The sequence below is a fragment of the Suricata suricatta genome, chromosome 11, assembly GCF_006229205.1.
Source record: "Suricata suricatta isolate VVHF042 chromosome 11, meerkat_22Aug2017_6uvM2_HiC, whole genome shotgun sequence".
NCBI classification, from domain to species: Eukaryota; Metazoa; Chordata; class Mammalia; order Carnivora; family Herpestidae; genus Suricata; species Suricata suricatta.
Genome location: NC_043710.1, coordinates 101326845 through 101353244, shown reverse-complemented (window position 1 = coordinate 101353244; position 26400 = coordinate 101326845). Strand labels below are relative to the sequence as shown.

At 44.4% G+C, this 26400-nt stretch overlaps 1 protein-coding gene across 5 annotated transcripts in view; it reads right to left on the bottom strand.

Annotated features, from left to right (window-relative positions):
• Positions 1-1561: 1561 nt before the first annotated feature.
• The window catches only part of ZC3H12C (zinc finger CCCH-type containing 12C), a 78026-nt gene continuing 53187 nt past the window's right edge, over positions 1562-26400 (bottom strand). For all 5 annotated transcript variants that reach the window (XM_029956393.1, XM_029956396.1, XM_029956395.1 and 2 more), the window contains 4 exons: positions 13986-14125; positions 10842-11076; positions 9437-9543; positions 1562-8629 (listed from right to left, as the gene is read on the bottom strand). In XM_029956393.1, the coding sequence (XP_029812253.1) occupies positions 7233-8629; positions 9437-9543; positions 10842-11076; positions 13986-14125 (1879 nt within the window). In that variant the 3' untranslated portion in view covers positions 1562-7232. The remainder of the gene's footprint in view (positions 8630-9436; positions 9544-10841; positions 11077-13985; positions 14126-26400) is intronic.

The window sequence follows — 26400 nt, the reverse complement described above, 5'->3', positions numbered from 1 at the left end:
TCTGGAAGTGCCTTTTCTTTTTAAAATAATTTTTGTTACACGATTTACATACTTATTCTGATATACAGAAAACTCTTAAGCCAAGAAGGGCCTAAAATGGGGTTGCATGGAAATAGGGTGCCAAGACCTCCTTAAACAGGTTGAACTGTCATTCCTGGAAGGGACCCTGCCGCTGAAACCATCACACCAGAGATGCTTGTTAGCACTGAAACTCTTTCACAACTTAGCCCTATAGATAGGAAGGCTCTGGGGGGGACATCTGGAAAGGGCTGTGTATTTAAATACCTGACATTTAGGTAACAGTGAAGTGTGAGCTCAGGCCTGGGTCTAGCTCCGCCCTCACAACCCCGGCAGAGGAGGTGGGGGGTCCCTCTAGTAAGGTGCCATCTCCGCAGGGTGTGCGGCGGGGCTCAGCCTCCAGGGGCCGTCCTCTTAATGGCCAGAATGATAGGTGCACAGGGACAAATGGATTTTTTCAAAGGTTACTTTAAAAGTCTGAAAGCCTTAAAAAATGCTTCCAGAAGTCTTGAAAAACACTAAATGAACATCACTGATTCTGAGCCAGCATCTGAGGTTGAGGCACAAACGCTGATATACACATTTAACCAGTGAGAGACCCGGGGAGAGTTATCTTGTTCTGAGTAAACTCACCATTCTAGTTGATTCCAGTTGCTGTTTCCTTCCCCCACATTACTTGATTCATCAAGGTGTATGAATCCTTTGTGGACCAAGAAACGAGGTGGGGGAGGCATAAACTAGCAGTGGCCCACAGGGGAGTCTCATCGGATACCCCACCGAAGACTATCAGTCCGACATCTCCTAATACCCACTTGGAATATGCTGCATTCTCTGCCAATTATAGCTGAATATCAGAGTGAAGTCGGCTGATGGAGATGAAGTACAGTACCTAAATCCATTGGCAATCACACACACACACACACACACACACACACACACACACACACACACACACACACACACACACACACACACACACACACACACCTGAAAAACAAGAGAAAAAAACCTTACCTGATCTGGAAAGAACAGTTTCTTAGACACTGACAGAGAACATGAATATGCTAAAATCACGAAGATCATTATACCATTTTGGGTTTGTGACCACATGTGAAATGGGAGGATTTGCAATTCCCAGCAGGTCCCAAAATAAGGGAAGTGAAGCTCCTTAGAGCAGGCACTGCTGGGGGACGGAGACCGGTCCAGGCAGGGACAGATGCAGCAAACATGTGTACCCTGAAGCCGTCATCGGGCCACAAGAGATGATGTGGAAAGCCAGAAATAGGTGAGGCTGGCGATACCCTAGATGGGTAATTATGAGAATGGTAAGGAAGGCTGACTAGTTGGCCTTGAATTCCAATTTTCATATGAACTCATGATGGCTCTACCACGTGGAGAAGGGGCTTGTGCGTGTCCTGTGGGGGCCCGTGACCACCCACTGAGTGCCGGCAGGTCATAGGAGGAGAGAAAGATGCTGGTAATTATTTAGCATTTGTGCTGCTGCAGGAGGTCTGTTTCCTCGTGAAACAAAAACAAACCACCATGGAAAAAAGGAACTTTTTAATTTTTTTTTCAGTGGCAGAATCACATAGCTGTTTTGATAGGAATTTCCAGTAGGTCTAAAATACTGCTTTTTTTTGGAGTTGTAAAAATTCTAATACAGAAACACACAGAGCAGACATAGGATAAATAGAATCACATCAGTTTGTCCAATGGTTGTTCTAAACATCCTTGAAGAAAATTCTGAAGGACCGAATGGGGGTTCCTGTGGGCACGCCGCCGCGGTTCGGGGAGAAGCCGCCTCCCAGGAGGGGCCGCGAGGAGCCTGTGGCCACGCACGGCGCTGTGCTCACATCCTGAGCAGGCCGGCAGGCTCGTGGTATCCGGTTTGGGCTGGGAAACACAGACTTTAAAAAAGTCTAACACATAAACCGCTTACAAACAAGCCACTGCTTTTCACGGTCTTTTTCCCTAGAGACAGAAGCTGCTTTAAGAGAGGGGCCAAAAGCTTTAAGGGACAGCACACCATTGGTTATTCATCCGAAATACCTAGAGAGACAAGTGGCAGATTTGGTTTATGGTTGAAAAGTGGAATTTTCCAACTTTTATAAAACTAATTTAAGACCTGCACTGGCTCTTCCGAAAATTTTTGACTGCGGAATGGTCAAAACCTTAAACTGTTTTTCAATCTTAAAGGCTGCGGACCTTAGGGGCAAAGCGACTCCTACCACATGACAGTGTTAATGTGACGGGAGCGATGGCATTAAAGGGGGAAAAGTGACCGTTTCCAACAGTAAATGCTGTCCCAGGCTAGAGTCTATTCCAATTTTAAAATCCGGTGTAACTCAAGTGGATGGGAATGTTCAAAACTATTTAATGTTCCTGGGGAAGGGCGTGAAGACGTGACCAGCACTGGTAAAGCGCTGTGAGTGAACGTGCCCCACGGTGTGTAGTGCCGATGAATTTAAACCCACACGTGACCATGTTCAGAATATTCAGCGAGGACAGTCCTGAGGTGTCTCAAGAATCTACACTAAAGATCTGGACAGAGGAAGCAGGGATACACTTGGTTCTGTATAAAGAAAGCCACAATACAGCCAATGCACTCACGTTATTGCTACAGTTACACTAGTCACAATTGCAAGTCTTACAGAATAAAGCTATAGTACGTGAAATTACAATATGTTGATCTTTTTTAAAACCACTTATAAAGAAGGGCATATCTGTCATTTTTTTTTTTTTAGAAGTTGAAAACCCAGAAAGATGTAACGGATAAATGCAGTCTTTAAAGTATTTTGTGGCTAATGACATGCTAAATTTCAAATAACAACAGAATTTTTGGTCCGTAAGGCCCTTAAAACCGAAAATGTAGGCAAGGTGTTCCCATTTCTTAATAGAAATACGAAGTTCATGAAAAAAATTCAATGCTTAGTAAAACATCTGTTGACCGAATGCTCTGTGTGTGTGGTTAAACATTACGAAACGTCTCTAACATGTAATGAGTGTGGCTGAATAAACAAGTAAGTTAAGATGCTTTAATAGGAGGGACTCACAATCTTCTTCTGAAGACCATCAATAGCATCAACTGAAATACGGTTCTCACTTCTTAGGTTAACCTGCTTCAGAGCTCACTGCTTCACATGCCTGTTTTTCTCCCTCTAGGACAGAGATGAGTGGACTGGCCGGCCACCGGGTCTCTAAGTCAAGTTCTATTGCTGCCCGGCCACACGGCTCATGGATGTTCCTGCCCGTGGCTGCTGTCATGCTCTAAGTGCAGAGGTAAGCAGTTGATAGAGCACGTGTGATTCTCAAAGCCTGAATCAGTGACTGATCCTTTACAGAAAAGCCTGTCCACCTCTGTCCTAGGGAGTTTCCCGGACCAATTGCAAAAAACGCATGTTTCCTTACTTTTATTAACTCTGCTTACTCTCATGTGCGTGTGCAGTTCATGTATATCATACTCCAGGCGACTGGCTGGTGTATACCTAGGAAGCTCATCTTATAAGAAGGAAGTTGGATAGCAAAAATGAGAACGAAAACCAAATACACCTTAGGGTCAGTGCCCTTACCTTGGGGGAAAACAGCTAGAGAGTTTTCGGCACACACACCCCTCCCGGTCAGGAGGCAGCCTCTAGCCTATCACACACTAACAGCTACAATGTCATCAAAGGATATTTGTTTTATAAATATATTACTGTCCATATACATAGATACATCCATAAAAGACATGTTAAATAATTATCTGTATAATCAATACTACTTTAAAGTTGTTTTTTGTTTTAAAATTACACATTCTATTAAAATTATCAAAATAACTCTTTAAAAATACCAGGAATAAAACCATTGATGAGTTGCTTTCCATTCAAGTGGTTCTAAATCTTATCATTGGTCGGCCAGACTCCAGGCTTGGTCATCTGCAACTCGGAGAAAGAGAGCTCAGCGAAGGGAACGTTAGCCCCTGAAGGCGGACACCCTCCTGCGTTTACTACTTCATGACAAATAGGTATGCATGTATGTATATGTACATATAAAACTGCTCTTATTAGTTCTATTACATATTCTCATAAAGGAAATTTCATAAAAGCACAAAGTTCAAGTTTCTACCAGTATCAAACATTTTATACTGGTGTGCATTTCTTTCAAATATTGAGGTCAATGACAAACTCTATCAGGATACAGAGATCATACAGAGACTGAAAACTTAGGTTATCACGTGCAAGAAAGGAGGAAACGCTGACGGCCAGTACCTGGCCAGCCGGATGCTACTCCCTCTGTCCCGAGACAGAGACAAGGAACCGGCTAGTTACTGTGCAAAGTACAGTCAATTGTCTGTCATTCAGGGCAGAATATTCCAGTCTGAATTCATTCTCGTCTCTCAGCTGACCGCTTGGAGCAGTTTTCCTACTTACCTCCCTCCCTTTCCAGTTATTTATTAGCAAGTCTGGTGAAAGACAGGATAAAGGTGAAAGTTTTGGCAACAGTGAAGGTTCGGGACCAGCTACACACTTCAATTAATGATGGACCTTTTACTTATTGCTTTAGATAATTAAGAATTCGCTGTATCTAAAGTCTGCCAACCATCTCCTTCTTAACCTCTGAAAGCAACATGGGTGGTGAAAAGACATGAGAGAGGGGGACGAGCCGTCCTCGTGACCTAAGAAAATTGCTATTTCGTAACTCACAGTGAATTATACCGAAGAATTTCAGTGTGAGTAGGTCAGAGCTCTTCAGGACAGGCCGGGACAGGCCACACTATTTTGCCTCCGTCTAGAAGCCAGGAAGCAGTGACAGACAGCTACACACACGGGCAGGTCACACGAGAAGTAGGACATTTCACCAAAGGCCTCATTTAAATAAATGTAGTAAAGTTTGGCAGAACCTTCAGATAAGGGAAATGCTAAACCTAAGAAAATGGAAGCAAAACCTAGAATTTAAAAATGATTTCACACTTAAAAAAAAAAAACAACAAAACGCTCAGAACAGGACCACTGTGAAAGGTACTCCACGCTGGTGACCGCAGCCGTGGCGCTCATGTAGCCTCTGCACTGAAACTCGGACAGAGTCCCACTCAGACTCCACGCAGAAGGGTCGGCGTGGCGCCGCCCGCACTGTTTCCGGGCACAGACGGGGGCCACGCTGACCCCAAAAACAACAGCAATAATTGTGTAGAACACCACTTTCCTGAATTAAGTTTGCTGAACACGGTTCAGATTATTGGATATGTCAATATGCACAATGCCTTTTAGAAGCATTTACTGTGTACCCAAATCCTACTTCATGCGACACACGGTGTCACACAAGTAGTGAAAATGTTATCCTAGTCAAAGGTGCTTGGACATTATTTTCAGGCAGCATTTTACCTTTATTTTTTTAAGTTCTCACTAGGTAAGTTTTAGGAGAAAGAAAATGCCAATAAATGTATTTAATAGATTTTAATGTATTATATAAAACTAACACAGACACTTTTATTTACCTAAATTGTTACTTTTTATGCTCTACCCTATTCTAGACCTCAATTTTACTTTAAAATTTTGTTTTTAAATAAGGGATAAAATGTTGCCCAAAAGTCTAATCATAGTTACACATTTGTGTTTTCACTAGATCTACAAATCAAAATAGTTCTTAGAGTTAAAAAGATACAATTTGTATCAACAGTAAAAGGTACGTTCTGGCTTTTCAGGGCCTTACTTCAAACTGCAGCGTGTAGGACGGTCAGAATAACCGGGGCCTCGAGGCAGACGACAGACAGAGCCGAGGAGTCTGTCACACCAGACACAAGTCAAAGCCTGGACACCACAGTGAGGCCCTCCCAACCACAGCGCCGTCTGCCGCCCCCTGCGACGTCCATCTTCACAGGACAAAAATGAATTCGCATCGAGCAAAACCCATGACTTTGAAACCAGAAATATCCCTTACTAATACTAGAACAGACTTTAGTCTGTAGCTAAAACTACACTATTTGTGGCAAGAATCTGGCCTTAATAATATAACAGCCCCCACCCCCCCAAAAAAACTACCTTCAGGAAAATGGGAAATATACACTATCTTACAAACGTCTGAAGTTACCACTGCCGAGCACACCTCCCCGCTTCCCTCTAGTGCAGTGCTGGTCAGCTTTGCATACCCTCAACGCACAACCCCCCTCAGGCCAGCCTTGATAAATAGCAGGAAAGCTAATGAGTATATTAAATATAAAAGTTGCATTGAGAATAATTAGATTCATTAAAAACAGGCAAGTATTGTGAAAGGGTTATTTTATCCAGTCTTGTTGTGCCCCCGAAACGAAAAGATGAATACATTAAAAACACCGGTTACGGAGAAGCTGGGAATTCAATTCCATTTCCACCGTCTAGAAGCACATCACGGCTGGGTAACAGAGCTCTACGCTGGAGCACCCACGGCTCTTTGCCTTATTCCGTATGAAAAAGAAATAAAATGGAAACCATTTTTTCCCATTGATTGCATCTGCTTTCCTTTAAATCAACCATCTTAACTCATTACTTAACAGGGGAAAAAAAATCCAAACAAAAATAAAACAAAGTGCCATATTGTCAATCATTCTAATATATAGACGGTTACCCATTTCAATGTTAACTGGTAACTTCCATTTTGTTTAAAATAGAAAGTCAGTGTGATAGTATATCTTGGTTTCTATAAATAATGATTATAGCACAAAGAAGCCCACTTTCCCCAAATAAAAATAACTTAAAAAGCTGTAAAAGATTCCAATTAAGCTTGGCTTGAAAAAATAGTTGGCTAGGGTCTAGTCAAATGTTCAACGTTCGGAAGGTATTGTAATTGCTCGCAATTGATAGACAAACACCAAGTTAAGAAAACACGAAACAAGGATAAAAAGTGCTGCATATAAACCCCTGATGCACCAAAGAGGAATATCAAAGATCACAGAGACATCTAATAAACCAAACTGGAGAAATTTCCAGCCAAGGATATAGCTTTAAAAAGGAAATGTTAAAAAAAAACAGAAAAACAAAAAACCGACGACGAAGACGACAACGTTTCCACGTAAAGCAATCCCGTGATACGTCCACTACGTGGGGACCACACGTACAGATTCCATGATACAGTACTTCACAGAAATGGATACTATAGAACCTCCTTGCCCAGAAGGAGATCACATGTGCTATTGTAGCAAACCTCCCTCAGCCTTTGAGCTGAACGAAAAACGACTCCACACCTCGAAGATGCATCGTCCCTCAGTAACCCAGCTGGGACTTCTCCACCAGAATGGCCGCCGCCAGCTGCTGGGCGTCTGTCACGTGAGGGTTCCTTTTCATGACCGTCCTCACGAGCTCGGGCGGGAAGATGTTGCACAGGTTGACGTAGATCTTCTCCCGGCTGTCCTGGTACCTCGGGGGGTCCGGGGGCGGCCCGCAGTAGGGCACGCGCCAGGCGGGCTCCTGCTGCTCGGGGAGGCTCTGGAAGGTGAACTGCTCGTAGCAGGGCTGCGTGGAGCTGTCGGGCAAGGAGTAGGTCTGCCGGTAGCCGTAGGCGTCCACGCCGTACCCCGGCCTCTCCCAGCCCCCCAGCCCCTCCTGGAGCGAGTAAGGCTTCCTCTGCCGGGAGGGCGAGCTGTCGTAGAGCCGCGAGTCGGAGATGCTGTCTAGCCGGGTGGCCACCAGGGCGCGCCCCAGGTGCGGGGCCTTGGAGTGGGCGGAGCCGGGCGGGGACGGGTAGTCGCCGGGACAGCTGGCGCGGGCGCCCACGGCGGGGTGCTGCAGGTGCACGGCCAGGTGCGGGAGCGGCGGCTTGGGGTGGTACTTTGGTTCTTCGTGGCCGTAGCTCTGCACTCTGGCCACGGGGTCGTGGAAGTTCTGCAGGAAGGGCTGGGAATTAAGGCGGCTGTGCGCGTGCACGTGCTGACACTTCAAGTTCTCCTCCAGCTGCGGGTCGGGAGAACTGACGTACGACCGGTCGCTGTAGCCCACGTACGAGTCGCTGCTCCCGCAGCTCACGCTGCCTTCGCTGCTGCCGTCGGAGGCCACGGAGCTCACCCTGTAGTCCGTGTCCAAGGAGAAACGCCGCTCGGGGCTGCGCGGGCCGGACAGGCTCAGGTTCGAGTAGGCGTTCAGCATGGAGTAGTACCCGATGTCCACCGGCGAGTCGCATTTGGGGTACTGGTCGTAAGGCATGGGCGCGCCGTGATTTTTGGTTGCCATCAGCATCGGAGGATACTGCCCCTGTGGTCTTGGATCCTGAGGTGGGAAGTGAACTCCGGATGGAAGGCCATTGCTTAGAGACGCAGTGCTTTGGGGTTTTGCGGTCGAAGTCGCCGGGATGCTAACTAAAGAAGGTACAGACCTGGTTTCCAATTTGTTTTTGGTGGGCAGCTTTTCCTCGAGGTCTTGGTAGACTTGAGTCCTTATGCTGGGGTCCGACTGCCTCTTGGGAGCGCCGCGCTTGACGTCCGAGGCACTGTCTGCTTTCGTGGTGCAGGGGACGCTGTTGCTCTTCACCAGCCCGCCCTCGTTGGCGGTTTTGGCCGCGGTGTTTCTGGACATGGCCCGGAGCTCGTCGGCCACTGACCGCTGCGGCTGACTGCCCCTCTCGGGGTGGTAGTACTTGCACTTGTGGCCGTACGTGCACTTCTTCCCTGCGGAGAGGCAAGCTCGTGAGGCAAAGGGGCACAGCGCCTGTCCCCGCTGCGCGTGGCACTGCTGTTGGGGCTGTGAAAGACGCGGGGGGGGTGGGGTGGGGGGGGGGCTTGGCATTGACCCTCTGCTCCCTACTTGTGGGAAGGGCCGCCTTCCAGTGGTCCTCACCTCAGTGCCATCGAGTCACCCCCAGAGGCCCCAACTCCCACGTGCCCATGCTCCTCCTGGTAAGGCTTCCTGATAAGGTGGGCATGGGGCATGGGGGGAAGAGCAAAACGGGCTGCCCTGCCTGCGGGGGGGGGGGGGGCAGCTCTGCCTTCTTACCTGCCCGACCACTAACTCCACGGAGCATTAGCTGAGTTTTTGGAACCACGTTTTAACTCTGGGAAGTGCATCTGCACCAAGCCCAAAAGGTCAAATAATGACTTTTTCAGCGCTAAGGCTTTCCTTAAATTTAATTACAATTCAAAGAACCACCTATGATGCCAGGTGAAATTTAAAATATTTTTATTAACAGGAGTTTCATGACTTATTGTGCTCTAAAGGCATATATTAGGGCACTTGAGCAGTTCAGTCAGTTAAACGTCTTGACTCTTGATTTTGGTCCAGGTCACGATCTCATGGTTGGTGAGATTGAGCCACGAACAGGGCTCTGCACTCACAGCTGGAGCCTGCTTGGGATTCTCGCTCTCTCCCTCTCTCCCTGCCCCTTTCCCTTTCCCTCTCATGCTCAGTATCTCTCTCAAGAAATTAAATAAATCAACTTTTAAAAAAGGCATAAATTAAATACTTATGAAGAGAGTTACCATATGGACAAGGCTGTTTTTTGTGTTCAGGAACAATAGGTTTCTTCCTCAGAAAATTATCCAGGCTCGGGCCGTGTCTGCCGAGGGGGTCATCAGGGGGCATGAACCTGTCAAGGACAGAACACAAGATGACACCTAAATAAGAGGCTGATAATTGAATTCTGAAGACAGAAGGTTGAGATGGATTCACTCAAAGGTATTTACAAAAAAATTTTTTTTAATCTTTAATATAATTTGTTGTCAAGTTGGCTAACATATAGTGTGTACAGTGTGTTCTTGGCTTTGGGGGTAGATTCCCGTGATTCATCGCTTAGAATCAAGTATTTTGACCCCAAGTTTATGGGATAAAAAACTCAGTACACAAAGCTTTCTTAGAACAAAATTTTGTCGAGCCAAAATTTTTGTCTTAATTCAAGTAAGTTTGGAGCCTTGCATATTCTCAATAATTCTTTGTTCCTGTTAGTCTTGGGATTTTGTAAGGGCTTCATGACCCTCGCTCTGGTGCAGTAGTAAGAGGGGCAGGGAGAGGAGGGAACGACTCGAAGATGGGACACCCCCACCCTGGCCCGTTCCAGTGACAGTGAGCCCTTGAGGTATCAGCTCCATTTTGCAGGGTGATACACTTTCCTAATATAATTTTGTGCCTTGTTGTCTTAACAAATAGCCCTCGTAATCATAATACCAGAGGGCTGGAGAATATTCCACGAAATGGAATATGCCAGCGACCTAACTGGTTTCTCTACTGTACCTTCAAGTGGCCTCTCAATTGCTGCATTTATAAGTAAGACAGAAAGGAGCATCTCCGGTCTTTTGTCCCCAGTGCCTAGATTCCAAGGAATGAGATGACCAGCCTGAGGGGGTGTATGCATTTTCAAGGCTCCTGCTAAACCAAACTATCAGTTTCACTACATCTTCCACAGCATAAAGCACGTGAAAAACATTTTTGTCAATCAAATGGGCAAAATGTTCTTGGTAGACTTAGTTTGCATTTTTGATTATCGACAGGTGAGCTTTCCCCACATATCTGTTAATATTTCTCAGACCTGCTTTCATGTCATCTGTCCAATCATGCACTTAAAGTATTCAGAAATATTTAAGCTATCAACGCTGGAAGTAGACTTTGGAAGGCAGTGTTTGGGGGTCAACATGTTCAAAATCTGCCATCTCGGAAGTTGGGAACTGTCCCCGCCAGTGATGACAGACTCGCTCTGCCGTGTCTTGCAGGGCAGGGCCTGTCGCTCCCCCGCGGCCTCTGGAGGCACGACTCCGCAGTTTTCCTGACTCCCCCGGAGGGTGGCGGGGGGGGGGGGACATCAGTGGCGGGGAGGCACGTGGCACACGGCAGGGGCTCCCGGAGCGGTGCCAGGGGCGGCGTGGCGCCCGGGAAGCGAAGGGTCTGGCTTACTTGTCGTTGACAAACGAGTACATCAACAACCGCTCGTCGATGAACTTCTTCCACTCGGGTTTCTCGTTGGCCAGGTCCCTGTAGTTGTCATTGGACACGATGATCCCGTCCGACTCGAAAGCCAGCTTCACGATGAACCTGTCGTCGTAGCACACCACTCGCCTTCCCTGCACGCGCCGCGACGGCGTGAACACCAGGATCTTCTCCTTCTCCAGCCGGCGCAGGATCTCCTGATCTGCAGGGGCGGGCGGGGCGGGGCGCCGGGCGTCAGCAGGACGCCTCGCCACGCGCCGCCCCCACGCGCCGCAGCGGTCAACAGCAAGTGGGTGCGTGCAACCATTTAACTAGGGAGTATAATCTGCACTGTGTGGACAGAACCGATTTGTAACTCCCCGTATCTGTCCCTGAGGGCTGTGGGGCTTTAAAAAGAGCCCAAACAAATGGCCTTTAAAAACCGGGTAAAATCTTAAACAGAATGAAGCTTAAGGAATGTGCTCAGCTACGGGAGGTTTGGTTGGAGAGCCGGTCAGGGGCAGGCTGGCAGCTGGTCTCCCTCCCTCCCTCCCTCTCCCCCTTGCCCCTTCCCCACCCTCAAAAATAAACATTAAAAAAAAAAAAGTGATTCCAGGGGAGAGCTGCCATAGAAAAAGATCAGGTAGAGGAGAGCTCCCGTGTCTTGTGTTGGAACATTCTTAAGGCCCTTGGTAATGGACTTGTGTAGTGGTGGTTTTTTTTTTTTTTAAAGGTGCCAGAGTTCACATAGTGATTCATGATAAATATTCTCTCTCTCAACCATCCCTTCTTCCTACTGTTGCTCTCCTGCTTCCCACCATTCCAGGTTCTGGCACCAAGTCATGAGGTCATGCTTTTTTCTTAAGGCTATTTCTCCATGTTTATTAACTAGAATGGTTGATTAAAAAAATGTTCTCCCTCTCCAGCGACCGATCACGGCATGTCTACACGATGTTATGTGAAGCGTCAGCGGCCACCAGCATTAAGGCGGCCTTCTCCTCAGGAAGGTGTCCGTCACTGGACGACATGCACACCAGGTAAGCACGGGCTGCAATGGCCACCACAGAAGTATGAGCAGGGGACCTGGGCGGAGGGCGCGCAGGGGCGATTAGGGGTCGGCCGGCTCTGACGCCAGGACGTTCGTAGGTTTCAATGATGTTCCTGACATGAGGTCACCGAGACCAGAACGTTGTGTGCGTTTTCTGAAGTCAACTGCAGCCGGAGGGGTTCCAGAGGCCTGGCAGCTGCTCTTAGAAATGCGCCCCTCCCCCGCCGCCCACCACGATCCTTTCTCCTCCTCTTTGTGCTTCATGGTCCTTTCATGCTCAAGCTTTCTAGGCATTTACATGTCTAAATACTGTTTTTTCTTTTTCAATTTATTTTTTCCCCTGATCACTGAAGCACTGCAAGTTGCACTAAGAAGTGGGGAGGAAGGAAACCTCACGAAGTCGTGACGCAGCGTCAGCTACTGTTCATACTTGGGCCTCTTTCCTGCCAGTCCTCTTCCGGGTATTCTGCTCCCCGCATCGTTGATCTGTGCATACGCATGCATGTTTGCTTATGTACGCGCACAGTGATAAACCCTGCTTATGGAAAAGAGCACGTCCTCGGACCATTAGAAATTCTGGCCAGATATTCTAATATATACTCTGACTCCCCGAACTGTTCTTCTAATGAATGTAGGTTTTTGTTTTGTTTTTTATTACAAGTAACTTTGTGGTCCTCGATCTTGGCCTGTTAACTGTGCTTATTTCCTGAGGAATTTTTCCTAGAAGGGCAAACAGTAGATCCAAAACTAATAAAATTTGCATAATATTAGTAATACTGTGAGAGCAAATATTTTAAGACCAAACTGCTTTTCAGGAAAGTTGTAATAAATTAGGTTTCCATAGCAGTGGAGGGGCAGCTCCCGTAGGGCACTGAGTATTACCAGTGTTTCGATTTCTGCTAATTGGAAGGGTGAATAGTTTAAAGTTGCATTTCTTTCCAAATGTGGTTGAACTTTTTTCTCTTGCTGGGTACGTGAATTCTTTTGTGAGCAGTCTATTCTTAGCCTGTTCCCATCTCTCTACTGGAGAGAGCTCTGCATCGGGTTTACCAACATGTATGAGCTCTTGATGTGTTAGGAACATGCATTTTTTATTTGTTATGCTTTTGTTCTTTAAAAATGACAGCTTTTCTGATTTACCTAAATACAGAAGTTTACTTTTTAATGCAATTAAGTTTGTCATTTCCTTCATTATGTCTTCTCAAAATGTTAAGTTTTTTGGAGAAAGGTCTTCCCGGCCACTCAAACACTATTGGGTTTAGACAATCCTTCAAGCATCCGGAATATACGGTCACATGGTATAAGAGAAGGATCTAAATATGTATATTTTCCCCAAGAGTTAACCAGTGTCTTGGTCCCCTGTTCAAATTTATGCCGCCTTTTTCCCTTCGCAGTTTTCACAGACTAGGGTCTAATTCCCCAGCTTGTCTATCTATTCTTATGCTAGTTTCCTAATGGCTTGATGATTACAGATAAAATTAGAGTCTTTAAATAATCTTCCCTTGAGGTATGTGGTCTCTCCCGTGGGTTTATTTGAAAATGTACTTTTCTTTACAGAGGCTCCATAGTTTTTCTTACTGTGCAGGTGAAGAGGGGCAAGAAGGCCTGGATGTGGACAGAGAATCACCTAAGGTGAGCGAAATGTTCAGCAACACCCACCGCCAGGGTTTGCATGAAACTCACACATTTAAAAATTACAGAACCATGCAAAATAGAGATACTTTATTGAGATCAAGTCCTTTCCTTCCACTTGATCCCAGAGAGCACACCTCCAGGGTCTTGTGGGTCTTTTTTGATCAGGCACTAATTTCACACAGCAGACGAGAAAAAGGGCCGTCCAAAGATGTGCACATGTTGTCCCAAGGCCAGTATGGGGCAAAGCCAGAATTTGAAAGGTCAAAATTTCCCAAAATTTGGAGTAAAAAGCTTCAACAATGGGCTTATGGAGGAGCAAGGCCTGCTGGTGTCTTCCCCCAGCTGCTAGCTTGTGAGCTCCCCAACTCTGCGGTGTCACCCCACAGAGTGCGGCAGTCTCACCGCCGGAGTCAACAGAAACAGGACGTCTCGGGACCGGCGGGGCTCACCTGTGATCAGGGCGTCAGGCCGGGATTGCTCTTTCCTCCAAGCAGGAACAAAAACCGTAACGTCTTTGTGGCCTCTTTCCAAAAACCAATCCACTGCCAATTTGATTCCCCGGCAGGAAAATACTTCTTTGTTTCCGTGGCTGAAAGATGATTTCAGAACACGTCACACCCAACAAAGATCTACATTTACAACTTAGTTCAACTGTGTAAACAGAAATGATCCCATAAGGACAATAGTAATGCATTTCAAATTTATGATGGAGTTGTACAGCTCAGAGAAACGACGATACACTGACAAGTTGAAAACCCGTGAGAAAGAGAGATGAAAACTGGGAGTAGTTGCTGTGTGGAGAATGCAGAGAAAAGTTTTAAAATGTCAGTTGTAAAGGTTTACTAGGCTGACAGACCCAGGGTCTTTTCAATCAGGACAGGAAAAAAGGGAAGACTTTGCCACCACAGTGAGAATTTCAGTCAAATGTAAAAAGCAGCCACACAGAAAAAAGTCTGTGAACGGAAAATCACGCTCACCATGCTTCCCATCCAAGAAGGAACACTTCCCGTGTCCTTCAGGGGAAAGGCACCGGGTTTCTGTTTAACAGTGTTGTGCCGGACAAAGCTTAATGATGACAAAAGGGCTTTGATAATTGGATTAAGCAGTCTCAGTGCCTAAAAGAAAACGCTCAAAGAAAAGTGCACTCAATAAGTATTTGTCTAGCACCAGGCTCTGCCTGTGCACTTTAAACTAATAATTCAAAAATAACGCTGCTACTAATGGTTTTAAAAGAAACACTCTCCTGCTTTGAATGCAGTAATTGTTTTTGGTTTTCTTTGCAGCTTGAGCTCCGTAATGGAGACAGATACTTGTTACCTCTTGGTTCGAAGGAGCGGTGAATTAAGGTAAGTAAATGCTCTGTTCATTTTTAGCACAAATCAAGCATTAGGTGTATTAATATATTCTAGTTAGACCCCTACGAAGTGCCAGAACCATCTATACGATCCTTTTAAGGATGAAGCAGAAACAGACGGACAGTATGTGGATACTGAAGGCCAGCTCTGCGAACTGCAGAGCGCTCGTGTTCCATAAAATGGGTGGAAGGGGGGGCGGGGTCTGAGGCAGGGAAGTTTCAGAAAAAGAAATGAAGGGCACAGTAAGAGAAATCTTTACAAGGCGATGGACTAGGCCGCGGAACAGACTGCCACAGACAGCAGGGCTGTATCCTACAGACAGTATTCTTTTACAAAATGTTATTACACTGAAGATACAAGGTTCTAGTTAAAAAATGTGTATTGCTACACTGTAGCAAGCCAACTTAAAATTTTAATTAAAATAATCCCATTTGTAAAAGTAACAAAAACTAAAGTCTAAGGAGGAAAAAGATAGGCAAGAGCTTTCTAGAGAAAACAAAAATGGAAAGCCGGTAACGAAGGGCCGAAGAGAAGACCTGAGGGCGCCCGGGCGGCTCAGTCGGTTGAGCGTCAGACTTCGGCTCAGGTCATGATCTCATGGTTCGTGAGTTTGAGCCCTGCGTTGGGCTCCGTGCTGACCGCTCCGAGCCGGGAGCCTGCTTCCGATTCTGTCTGCCCCTCCCCTGCTCACACTTTGTCTCTCAAAAATAAACATTAAAAAAAGGAAGACCTTAATGAATGAAAGGAACAATATACCATTTTCTTGGATAGAAGACTTAATTTATAAAGACAGCAATTCTCAAATTAATCTGCAAGCTCACTGAAATTAAAATAAAAGCCCTCCAAGGATTTTTAGGGAACTTGAGAAGCTCATCCTAAAACTGCTACAGGAAAAGAAAAGGCCAGGAATATTAACAAAACAGGAGGAATTTCCTGTTGATAATCAATATGTAGCGTAAAGCTACAGCTACCCATTCAAAGTTACACTGATACAGGCAAAGATTAAACAACAAAATATGCGGGCGCCTGGGTGGCTCAGTTGGGTGAGCGTCCGGCTTTGGCTCAGGTCGTGATCTCACGGTTCGTGGGTTCAGGCCCCACGTTGGGCTGACTGACAGCTAGCTCAGAGCCTGGAGCCTGTCTTCGGATTCTGTATCTCCCTCTCTCTCTGACCCTCCCCTGCTTGTGCTGTCTCGCTCTGTCTCTCAAAAAAAAAAAAAAAAACCCACAAAAAATAAACTAAACCCAAAACCCCAAAATGTGTAACAAAAGTAAAATGAAGGTGATACTTGTGTACAAGTGACAATAGAGACTAATGACGATGGCCCACTTAACAAATGGCTCTAGAACGCCTGGTAATTTATATGGAAGCCATAAAATTTTATTTTGAGCTCTTACCATGGACAAAAATAAACTGTAGATCCAGGATTAAAATATGAAAAATATTATAAAACTTTGAAGGAAATTACAGGACACAGTGACAGGATGGGGGAATACTTCAAGACGACACACAACCATGTGCTATCAAGGAAAAGATGGATAGGTTTGCGTACATAAGACTTCTCTACGTAAAATAATAAAAATGCATTTGCATAAACAAAAAGGCCATAGTTTGGGACAAGGTATTTGCAACATATAAGGCCAAAAAGAAAAAAGGGCTATGATTCAGGATATATAAAGTATTCTTATACAATGAGAGTAACAATTTTTTTTAATGTTTATTTTTGAGAATGAGAATGAGCAAGTGTGGGGGAGGGGCAGAGAGCGAGGGAGACACAATCCGAGGCAGGCTCCAGGCTCTGAGCTGTCAGCACAGAGCCCGACATGGGGCTCAAACCCACGAACCATGAGATCACGACCTCAGCTGAAGTTGGACACTCAATGACTGAGCCACCCAGCCCACCCTGAGAATAACCTTTTCCTTAAGGCAAAAGATATGAACAGTGAATTCACAGAAGAGGAAACCCAAATGACCAACGAACATATGAAAAGATGCTCAATAGTGAAGAAATGCAAATTAAAGCCAAAAATGAGACACCACTTCACACCCATGAGATTGGAAAAAATAAAAGTCTGCAAACACCAGATGTTGCCAAGGATGTGTGAAAGTAGGAACTCATACGTTACAGGTGGGAGTGTAAATTGGTAGAACTATTCAGGAGAACAATTTGGCAATACTTTATAAAGTTGAGGGCGTGCTTTTCCTAAAACATAGTCGTTCCATATCCAGGTATAGTAACACCCCACACTGATGTGAAATCATATTTAATGCAATTAGCAATCGGCTCTCATGCTCGACCCAGATTAGAGTGGGGGCAGGGAGAGGGAGGCAAGTGCTGATGTGACCACTGGGTCCCCCAGCCTCTGGCCCTTTCTCCTGATCAAAGAAATGAATGCTAACCACGAAATCCCTGGAATGGTTGCTGGTGCCTTGGAGGTGCCTCCCAGCCACCAAGGCCCAGAATCATCCCCAGAAATACAAAAAAGCCCAAGCAGGTAGCGCCTCAAGTGGTTCCAAAGCGCAATGGGGCCTTGTACAGACTGGACCTCACGTAACCTGACTGAGGCTTGTGGAAGGAGGTGACTAATCACAGGTGCTGGATACAATAAACGGCAACTGCACATAAGGACTGACAAAACAGAGAAAGCCTGATGAAAAAAAAAAAGGAAAACAGGACGTCAGAGCAACCACCATGTAGCTGCTAGTGCATATGAACTATCTGTTGAGTGTTTACCAAAAAAAAGTAGGATGATGTTTAAGAACTAAAGCTTTAATTCCATATAAATAGAGAAGATTCATTATAGTCTGTAGTCATTTATGGGCTACGTCTGCATGCAATTTCTCTGTAGTAAAAATAGCTAATTCTATATTTATGAATTGGCATGTTTCTTTGGGGCCTTTTTTTTTTTTAACAATTTAGCAATAAAGATGGTACACCTCAAATGAGTCTTTCTAATGCTGATTTGTTGGAAGATTCGTGCCCACCTGTGATTACATAAGAGAATCTGAATGTTTGGCAAAAAGTGTCCTTTTGACTTCGGTGGACTGGGTTCCCAGGGAGAATCTGAAACTCTCACTGCAAATTCTGAATTAGTATTGAGCAAAACGCATAATATGGGCTCGAAGTGTGCAGGTGACTCACCAATCCCTGGGGCCTACCAGCAGGTGTCTGTCTTAAAAGGCTGATTTTACTCTGTCATGTTTGGAATGAACATGCTTATAAAATCCTGCTTTGCAGTGGCCACAGAAAGGCTCAGTTGAAGCAAATTGGTATATTTATAAGGATTTTTAGAAAAACCCTACTTAAAATAATAAAAGGAATATTGGTATCTCTGAACCTCAGGAAATTAACGAAAGAATATTAAGAAGCTCAAGGCTCCTTTCTCCTGGTCCTCAAAGGCTGCTCCTCCTCCTCTCCTTCACCTTCTTTGTCTGGAACTGAGAAGGAAGAGACGACTTCTGGATGGATACTTCCCAGCGGCTTCAGGTCTGAGGATAACCTGCTCTGGAAGAGGGAGTTGCTGGCCTGACCTAATGTTCGGACTTGAACTCTACCTCCCAGATTCCCTAGATTCAACATGCAAAACATAGGGCAGCAGAAATCATGAAAAGGAAGGAACAAGGTGTCTTGAGAATCTGGGTAAGAGACTGTCCTAGAATTAGGTATCCGGTGGCAAATGGAGGCCCGGGTAACTCGAAAGAAAGGGGAAATGAGAGACTACGAAACAGTGAGATGAAAGTGGCTGGTGAATCATACAAACCGACCTTTCATCTCAATGTGGGGAAGATCGGCCTCCTCCCTTCAGAGCTGCAAGGGCCCAGATGCCTTTGAGAAGTTACCCAGGACTGCTGGGTGGACCAGACAGGGGAGGAAGGGGTCCCGGGGCCCTTTTCCTAGCTGAGCTTCTCCACCTTACTGTGTTTCCTGTGCTCTGCAGAGATGTGCCGAAGGTCTCTACAGCGTGTTTTCAGTCCGCCAGCCCTCCGCAGGAAGGTGGATTCTGGCTGCCTGGCTAGGCTGGTGACCCGGCACAGCTCTGCGTGACACCTGGCATGATGGGGGCAAAAGATGAGAGCCCCCCAACCGAGCGCCGTGGCCTCAGGCTGCTCCCTGTGCCTCACGCCCCCTGTGAGGCGCTGCTGGTGGCAGTCTTTGAAATCGTTCTGCAAAGGTGACCTGGGAGAGGCCCCTGGATGAGCCCTCGCGGATTTTCATCTGTGATTCACTGAAGCAGTTTCTAGACCCAGGGGCATGGATTCAGGGCCCGGTGAGAAGACACCCTTAACCCCCTTCACTTTTTTGGTCTAATTCAGGTGCAAGTAAGAGACAGGTACTTGGGTGCTAAGGATAGACAGTTCGTCTCCTGCTGGCTTTGGGGAAAGATGGAGGCAGAAAGAAGCTGAAGACCGCAGTGTTACCAAACCTTAGAAACATGGCTTCATCCAACCTTCACCTTCTCCTCTCGTGTCTGCAGGTTGTACGGACTCCTCTTGTTTCAGCCCGGAACCACACAGAATTGTGGGTAACCCGCACAACGTCCACCTGTGCCATTCTTGAGCAGCACGTGTCCCTCTCTTGTCCCCCAATGCCATTCCTCTGTTGGGAAGAGACCTGCTGCACAGATTATGGGCTGCCATGTGCTGTGCTCCAGGCAGAGTATTTCTGAAGCACCTGAGAGGCAAAGCACCTGAGGTGGCCAGTCTGTGCTGAGGGTGTGCCAGGCTATGGGGCCAGGTCTGAAGAAGAGAGACTTGGTAACATCAGGGACAGTGACTAAACCACAACTTAAACCATGAGCTGCAGATTTCCTAGGCATTGCAACTTCCCCAACAGACCTGTGTAAGTCATCGCAGAGCTCAGAGCAGACAGAACAAAGAAGTTAATTTACAGACCAAGTTGCAGAGCGGGATACGAAGTTCGGGCCGGGGTAACTGCTGTGGAGGGACTCTGACTCACAGACCCAAGTGACCCCCTCTGAGCTGGACTCTGGAGCCCACGGGGGGCTCAACTAGACACAGCGCATCTTGGTGAGTTCTTCCCTAGACTTGCACGATCCTGACTTTCCCCGTTGTAAACTCACAGTCTCCATATCTAACAGAACTATCTTTATGTATATATACTTCTGTAACAAATTTGAAAAGTACACAAATTCTGTAGTTTTATCTTCAACAGGACAATTCCATAAACACTCAAAATAACATGACCTGCTCTAACACCGCCACATGTACTTCCCAATGGAGAACGGTAACTTCTTAATGTGTCATTAGATCTGTCACCTATGACGATTAAAGGGCTATAGAGGCATATTCTGTCATACAGAGAAAAATTCAGGGAACTACATATTTTAATGGAGTTTGCCTCAAAACAGGCCCAAGAAGGGGGGGGATAATGGGCCAACCATTCCATTAGCAGTCTCTAAGAAACAGAATTTCCTCTGTTACACTTTCTTAAATTATATAATCTCATATCATTAACTGGGTTAACCAAAGGATAGGAAGGGTTACTTTAAAATTCCCACATGTATGGGTACCTGGGTGGCTCAGTCAGTTAAGTGTCTGACCCATGATTTCAGCTCAGGTCTGATCTCATGGTTGGTACATTACAGCCCTGCACTGCGCTCTGTGATGACAGTGCTGCTTTCTCCCTCTCTGCCCCTCCCCTGCCTGAGCTTGCTCTCAAAATAAACATTTAAAGTTTAGAATTCCAAATTGTCATCAGTGGTAGGAGGATTAACTGAACAATATGGAGAAATCTAAAAATGGAATGAGGTACTTATTAAAAGTGACTGCTTTTTAATTCTTTTGATGGCACTGGAAAAAAGAGGAAAACGAGTCTCTTTTTAATTATGTTATTTCTTCAACCTTGATTTTGCTGTAGTGTGAGTGTTTGTTAATGTATGGAGCCTGTAGGGAATGCTGCAGGGATAGCGCTACTGGGCACTACGGAACACCTTGTACAGAAAGCCAGGAGATGTAGTAGACCTAATGCGTAGTAACAGACACAGACAACATGAGGAGGCAGAGGAATGTGATCCCAAAGCAAGGGAAAACCCCCGATAAGAAGCTAAACAAAATGGAGATGACCTATCTACCTGATAAAGAGTTCAAAGTAATGGTCATAAAGATGCTCGGGAGACTTGAAAATACATGACCCCAGTGAGCACCTGAACAAAGAAAATACAAAAAAAGAACCAAAGCTGATGAATACAATGACTTAATGAAAAACATACTAGAGGGACTCAACATCAGATTAAAGGATGCAAAAGAACAGATCAGAAGATCTGAAGAAAGGAAGAGAAAACGTACAAGAAGAAGAGCTTAAAAATTCCCTAACCTGGGAAAGGAAACAGCCAGGTTCCAGGAAGGAAAGAGCTCTGAACAAGATGAACCCAAGGAGATCAGAATTGAAGGAAAAAGAGTTTCCCTGTACAAAGAAAACTTAAGGAATTGATCACCACTAACCCAGTCTTAAGGAAGTTCCCTTAATATTTCTTTTAAGAGAAAAGGCCCTAACAAAGAAAAAACTTCACTGGTAAAATCAAACTTAATGGCAGCAGATCAATCACTTATAAAGCTAGTATAAAGGTTAAAAGATGCAAGTAGTAAAATTACATGTACAAAAATTAGACAAAGCACTCAAAGACGTAAAATAGGACATGAACATATAACATGGAGGGGGAATAAAAGTGGAATCTTTTAGAATGTGTTAGAACTTAAGTGACCATCACCTTCATAGAGACCACTATATACAAATCTCATGATAATCACAAACCTATAATAAATACAAAAAGAGAAAGCCAAGCATAACACTAAAGAAAGTCATCAATCACAAGGAGAGAGCAAGACAGGAACAGAGAGGTACTATAGGTGACGGGCTTGGCGGGTACAGCATGTGATTCCTGAGCCCCACGCAGGGTGTAAAGATTACTTAATACCTTAAAAAATAGGAAATTAAAAAAAATACCTGGAGACAAATGAAAATGGAAACACTCTGGTTCAAAATCTTTGAGATCTAGTAAAAGTAGTTATAAGAGTGAAGTTTATAGCGATAGAGGCCTACCTCAAAAATGAGAAAGATCTTAAATAAAAAATGTAAATGTACACCAAAAGAAATTAGAAAAAGAACAAAAGGGGTGCTTGGATGGCTCAGTTAAGTTCCAACTTCAGGTTATGATCTCACGGGTTTGAACCCCAGGTTGAGCATGAGCCTGCTTTAGATTCTTGTCTGTCTCTGCTTCTCCCCCATCCATGCTCTGTCTTGCTCGCTCTCTCTCAAAAACAAATAAAACTCAAAGCTAGGAGGCGGGACAAGAGAGTACAGATCAGACATAGAGACTAAAATAGAATAGGAAAGATCAGTAAGGCTAAGAGCTCATTCTTTGAAAAAGATAAAATTGATAAAACCTTAGCTAAGCTAATCAAGAAATGAGAGAGGACTCATGAATAAAATCAGAAGAGAATTTACAACTGATATCACCAGAATACAAAGGATTGTGGGAAATTACTATGGAAAATTATAAGTCCACAAAATGGAGAACCTGGAAGAAATGGATAAATTCCTAGAAATATATAATCTTCTAAGACTGAATCAGGAAGACATAGAAAATCTAAACACACTAATTACTGTAATGAAACTTGATCATTAAAAAAAAAAAAACCTGCCAAAAAACAAGTCCAGGAATGGATGGCTTCACAGGTGAATGCTAACACATAAAGGAGACTAAATCCCTCTTATAAAAAACTGGTAGGAATGCTTCCAAATATATTCTACCAGGTTAGCATTGCCCTAATACCAAAACCAGATCAAGACACTGTCAAAAAAAAAAAAAAAGACAATTATAGACCAATATCCCTAATGAATACACATGAAAAGATCATCATCAAAACAAATATAACTTAAATGCATCATCCACCATGATCAAATGGGAATTATTCTATGGAAGCAAGGATGGTTCAATATCCACAAATCAATGCCATACACCATATTAACAAGAGGAGGACAAAAAGCATTTGACAAAACTCAATATCCCCATTTGTGATAAAAACTCAACAAAATGGGTAGAGTGGGAACATATCTCAATGTAGTAAAGGCTGTTTATGACAAATCCACAGCTAACATTGTACTCAATGGTGAAAAGCTAAAAGCTTTTCCTCTAAGATCAGGAACAAGACAAGCATATCAGCTTTTACCCCCCCCCCCCCATTTTTTTACATTTGTATATGGTTTCATTCATTGTTCGATACTATAGTACTACGGAAACAAGAGAACGAGAAAATATGTTTTTCATTCACATTAAACAACATCAACTAAAATTGTCAGTAAGATACAGTTTTGCTATTTTTAACACCCAGTAAATGATGAACATCCATATGTTGGCTTGTTTTTCCTGATTAGCTAATGGTCTTTTCATTTAAGGACAGGCTTCTTGCCACTCTCACCTGACCCAAGTCCGGCGCCAGGTTCTCTCCCTCTCCCTCTCTGTACTGTGGGCGAAGGCCCAAGCCAGAAGCTACCCAAGTTGAAGACCACCATTCCTTGTCACAGTAATGGGATTAGGGACAGACCCAGGACACACGTTAGGTCAGTGAGAGTCTTCACTATTTTTTCGGGAGCTTGGAGGAGAACACCATCACCTATTTCTTCTTTTAAGGATAAGGAAAGGGCAAGATAGCATGTTGGGCTGTCACAGAAAGGGTCTGAGAATGAAGGAGAGAAAGCATATCCGAAGGGTCACGGGAAACACAGTCACCTGACAAACAGTGGACTCCTGAGTCCCATCTGGACAACTGGGACCTGATCTCCTGTAATTCCCAGTTACTGAAACAATATTGTTTTAAACAGGCTAGCACAGCTTATTCTGCAAAGGCCAGCATTACCCTGGTGTCAAAGCCAGACAAAGACAAAAAAAATTCCAGAACAATATCCTTGATGAACAAAGATGCAAAAATCCTCAAATATCAGCACACTGAATTCAATACATTAAAAGAATCATTCACCTCAATTAATTCCAGGGATGCAAGGTTATGTCAACATCCACAAATCAACATGATTTGCCACATTAACAAAATGAAGGATAAAAATCACACGGTCATCTCAATAGATGTAGAAAAAGCATTTAACAAAATACACATTTGTTCATGATAAAACCTCCATATAATAAAACCTGTATGTGACAAACCCACAGCTAACATCATACTCACTGATAAAGATTAAAAAAAAAAACCTTTCCCTCTAAGATGAAGAATACAGCAAGAATGTCCATTCCTTCACCACTTTTATTCAGCGTGGTACTAGGAGTCCCAGCCAAAGCAATTGGACAAAAGAACAAAAACAAAAATCCAAATTGGCTAGTAGGAAGTAACAGTCACTATAGATGACAAGATATTATATAGAGAAAATCCTAAAGACTTCACCAAAAACCCATTAGACTAACAGATGAGTTCAGTAAAGTAGCATGATATAAAATTGTTGCATTTCTATACATTAATAATGAGCTAGCAGAAAGAGAAACTAAGAAAACAATCCCATTTACAACTGCATCAAAATGAATAAAATACCTAGGAAGAAATTTCCTTTTACATGTTTGTTTATTTTTGAGAAGGAAAGAGGGAATCCAAAACAGGCTCCATGCTGTCAGCACAGAGCCCGAAGTGGGGCTCAAATTTATGAACTGTGAGATCATAACCTGAGCTGAAAAAACCCTAACTAGGTGCCCCCATACGTAGGAAAAAATTTAATCAAAGAGGTGAAAGACCTGTACTTTGAAAACTGTGAGACACTGATAAAGGAATTGAATAGTGTTTAAATGTCTATATTACCCTAAGCAATCTTCAGATTCAATGCAATCTCTATCAAAATACCAATATATATATTTTTTTACAGAACTAGGAAAATAATCCTAAAATGTATACGGAACTACAGATGACCCCAAATAACCAAAGCAATGTCAAGAAAGAACAGCAAAACTGCGGGTGTCCCAATGCCAGGTGTGAAGATACACTATTAAGATGTAGGAATCAAAACAGTATGCTATTGCCATGAACAAAGACCCACAGATCCATGGAACCAGGTTGAGAGCCCAAAAACTAATTGACCACAGGAATGTTAATTTATCTACCACCAAGGGGGCAAGAATATATAAGGAGGAAAAGATAGTCTCTTCAGTAAATGGTGCTGGGGAAACTGGACCGTTTTCTAACACCATACACAAAAATAAACTCAAAATGGATTAAAGACCTAAATCTAAGTCCCCAAATCATAAAACTACTAGAAGAAAACATAGGCAGTAATCTCTTGGATACTGGCCTCAGCAATATTTTTCTGGATCTATCTCTAAGGCAAGGGAAACAAAACCAAAATAAACAGCTGGGACTACATCAAACCAAAGAAGGTTCTGCAGGGGCCCCTGGGCTGCTCAGTCGGTTAAGTGTCCAACTTTGGCTCAGGTCATGATCTTACGGTTCCTGGATATAAGCCTTGCAGTGGGCTCTGTGCTGACAGCTCAAAGCCTGGAGCCTGCTTCTGATTCTTTGTCTCCCTCTCTCTCTCTGCTGCTCCCCTGACTCCTCTCTCTCTCTCAAAAATAAACATTTAAAAAAATTTTAATCTTTTTGTAAAAGTAATACCTAGAAGTCACACTAGTAATAAAGTAGCACAGCTCATTCTTCTAACAGCTACAATACTAGTGAGGATACTGGGACCACTCACTAGGCATGGCTGTTAGGGAGCCGGCCCACATGGGGAGAATGACAGGATTTGGGGATAAAAGAGAAGATAAGGGATCTTCTTTACCACTTTCCTGTGTGACCGAGATGAGTTAATTACTCTGAACCTCAGTTTTCTGTTTAAAACGCAGATAAACCCGAGTACCCTGTGGGTGAGCGATGAACAGGGCAGCGTCCGGCGGGCACTCAGGAGGGCGCCGGGCACCCAGAGTGCTCATCACCTCCCCGGCAGCGACAAGTACCGTGCCTTTGCTCCCTCACGTCCCGGTAGTCCGAATGTGCAGACAATGGAAAAACCTTGCTTTAGAATGAAAATGAAATGGATAAAATAATCTCACCACCAACAATCAATTGTGATTTTGAGAAAAACGTACTTTATGTACAGAGATCACTACACTTCTTTTTCAAAACAAACCAAAAAGTCATCAAGGTTATCAGAGGAGGGGGGGGGGGGAGGACAACTGCCTTTTTTATAACCTTCTGTAGATCTTTTTTTATTTAAGTCAAATATATGACCTAGAAGGGTGCTGTCCCCTCCCACCAGAAGGTCCAGGGAGGATTCTAAAACTCCTATGGCTTTAATGGATCATTGTATCAAGCTACCTCTAAGGACACAAGGAAGCAAGGTTTGTCAGTCAAGTGTCTACAGTGAAAAACGTAAGAGCCGAAGGTATCCCTTGAAGCTAGAAAACCATATTTAAATCTTTTGTACTAAGTCCTTTGAGTTTAGACTTAGTTATGTTGCACGAAGTCAGGGTGTATGGGACATTATTGACAATAATT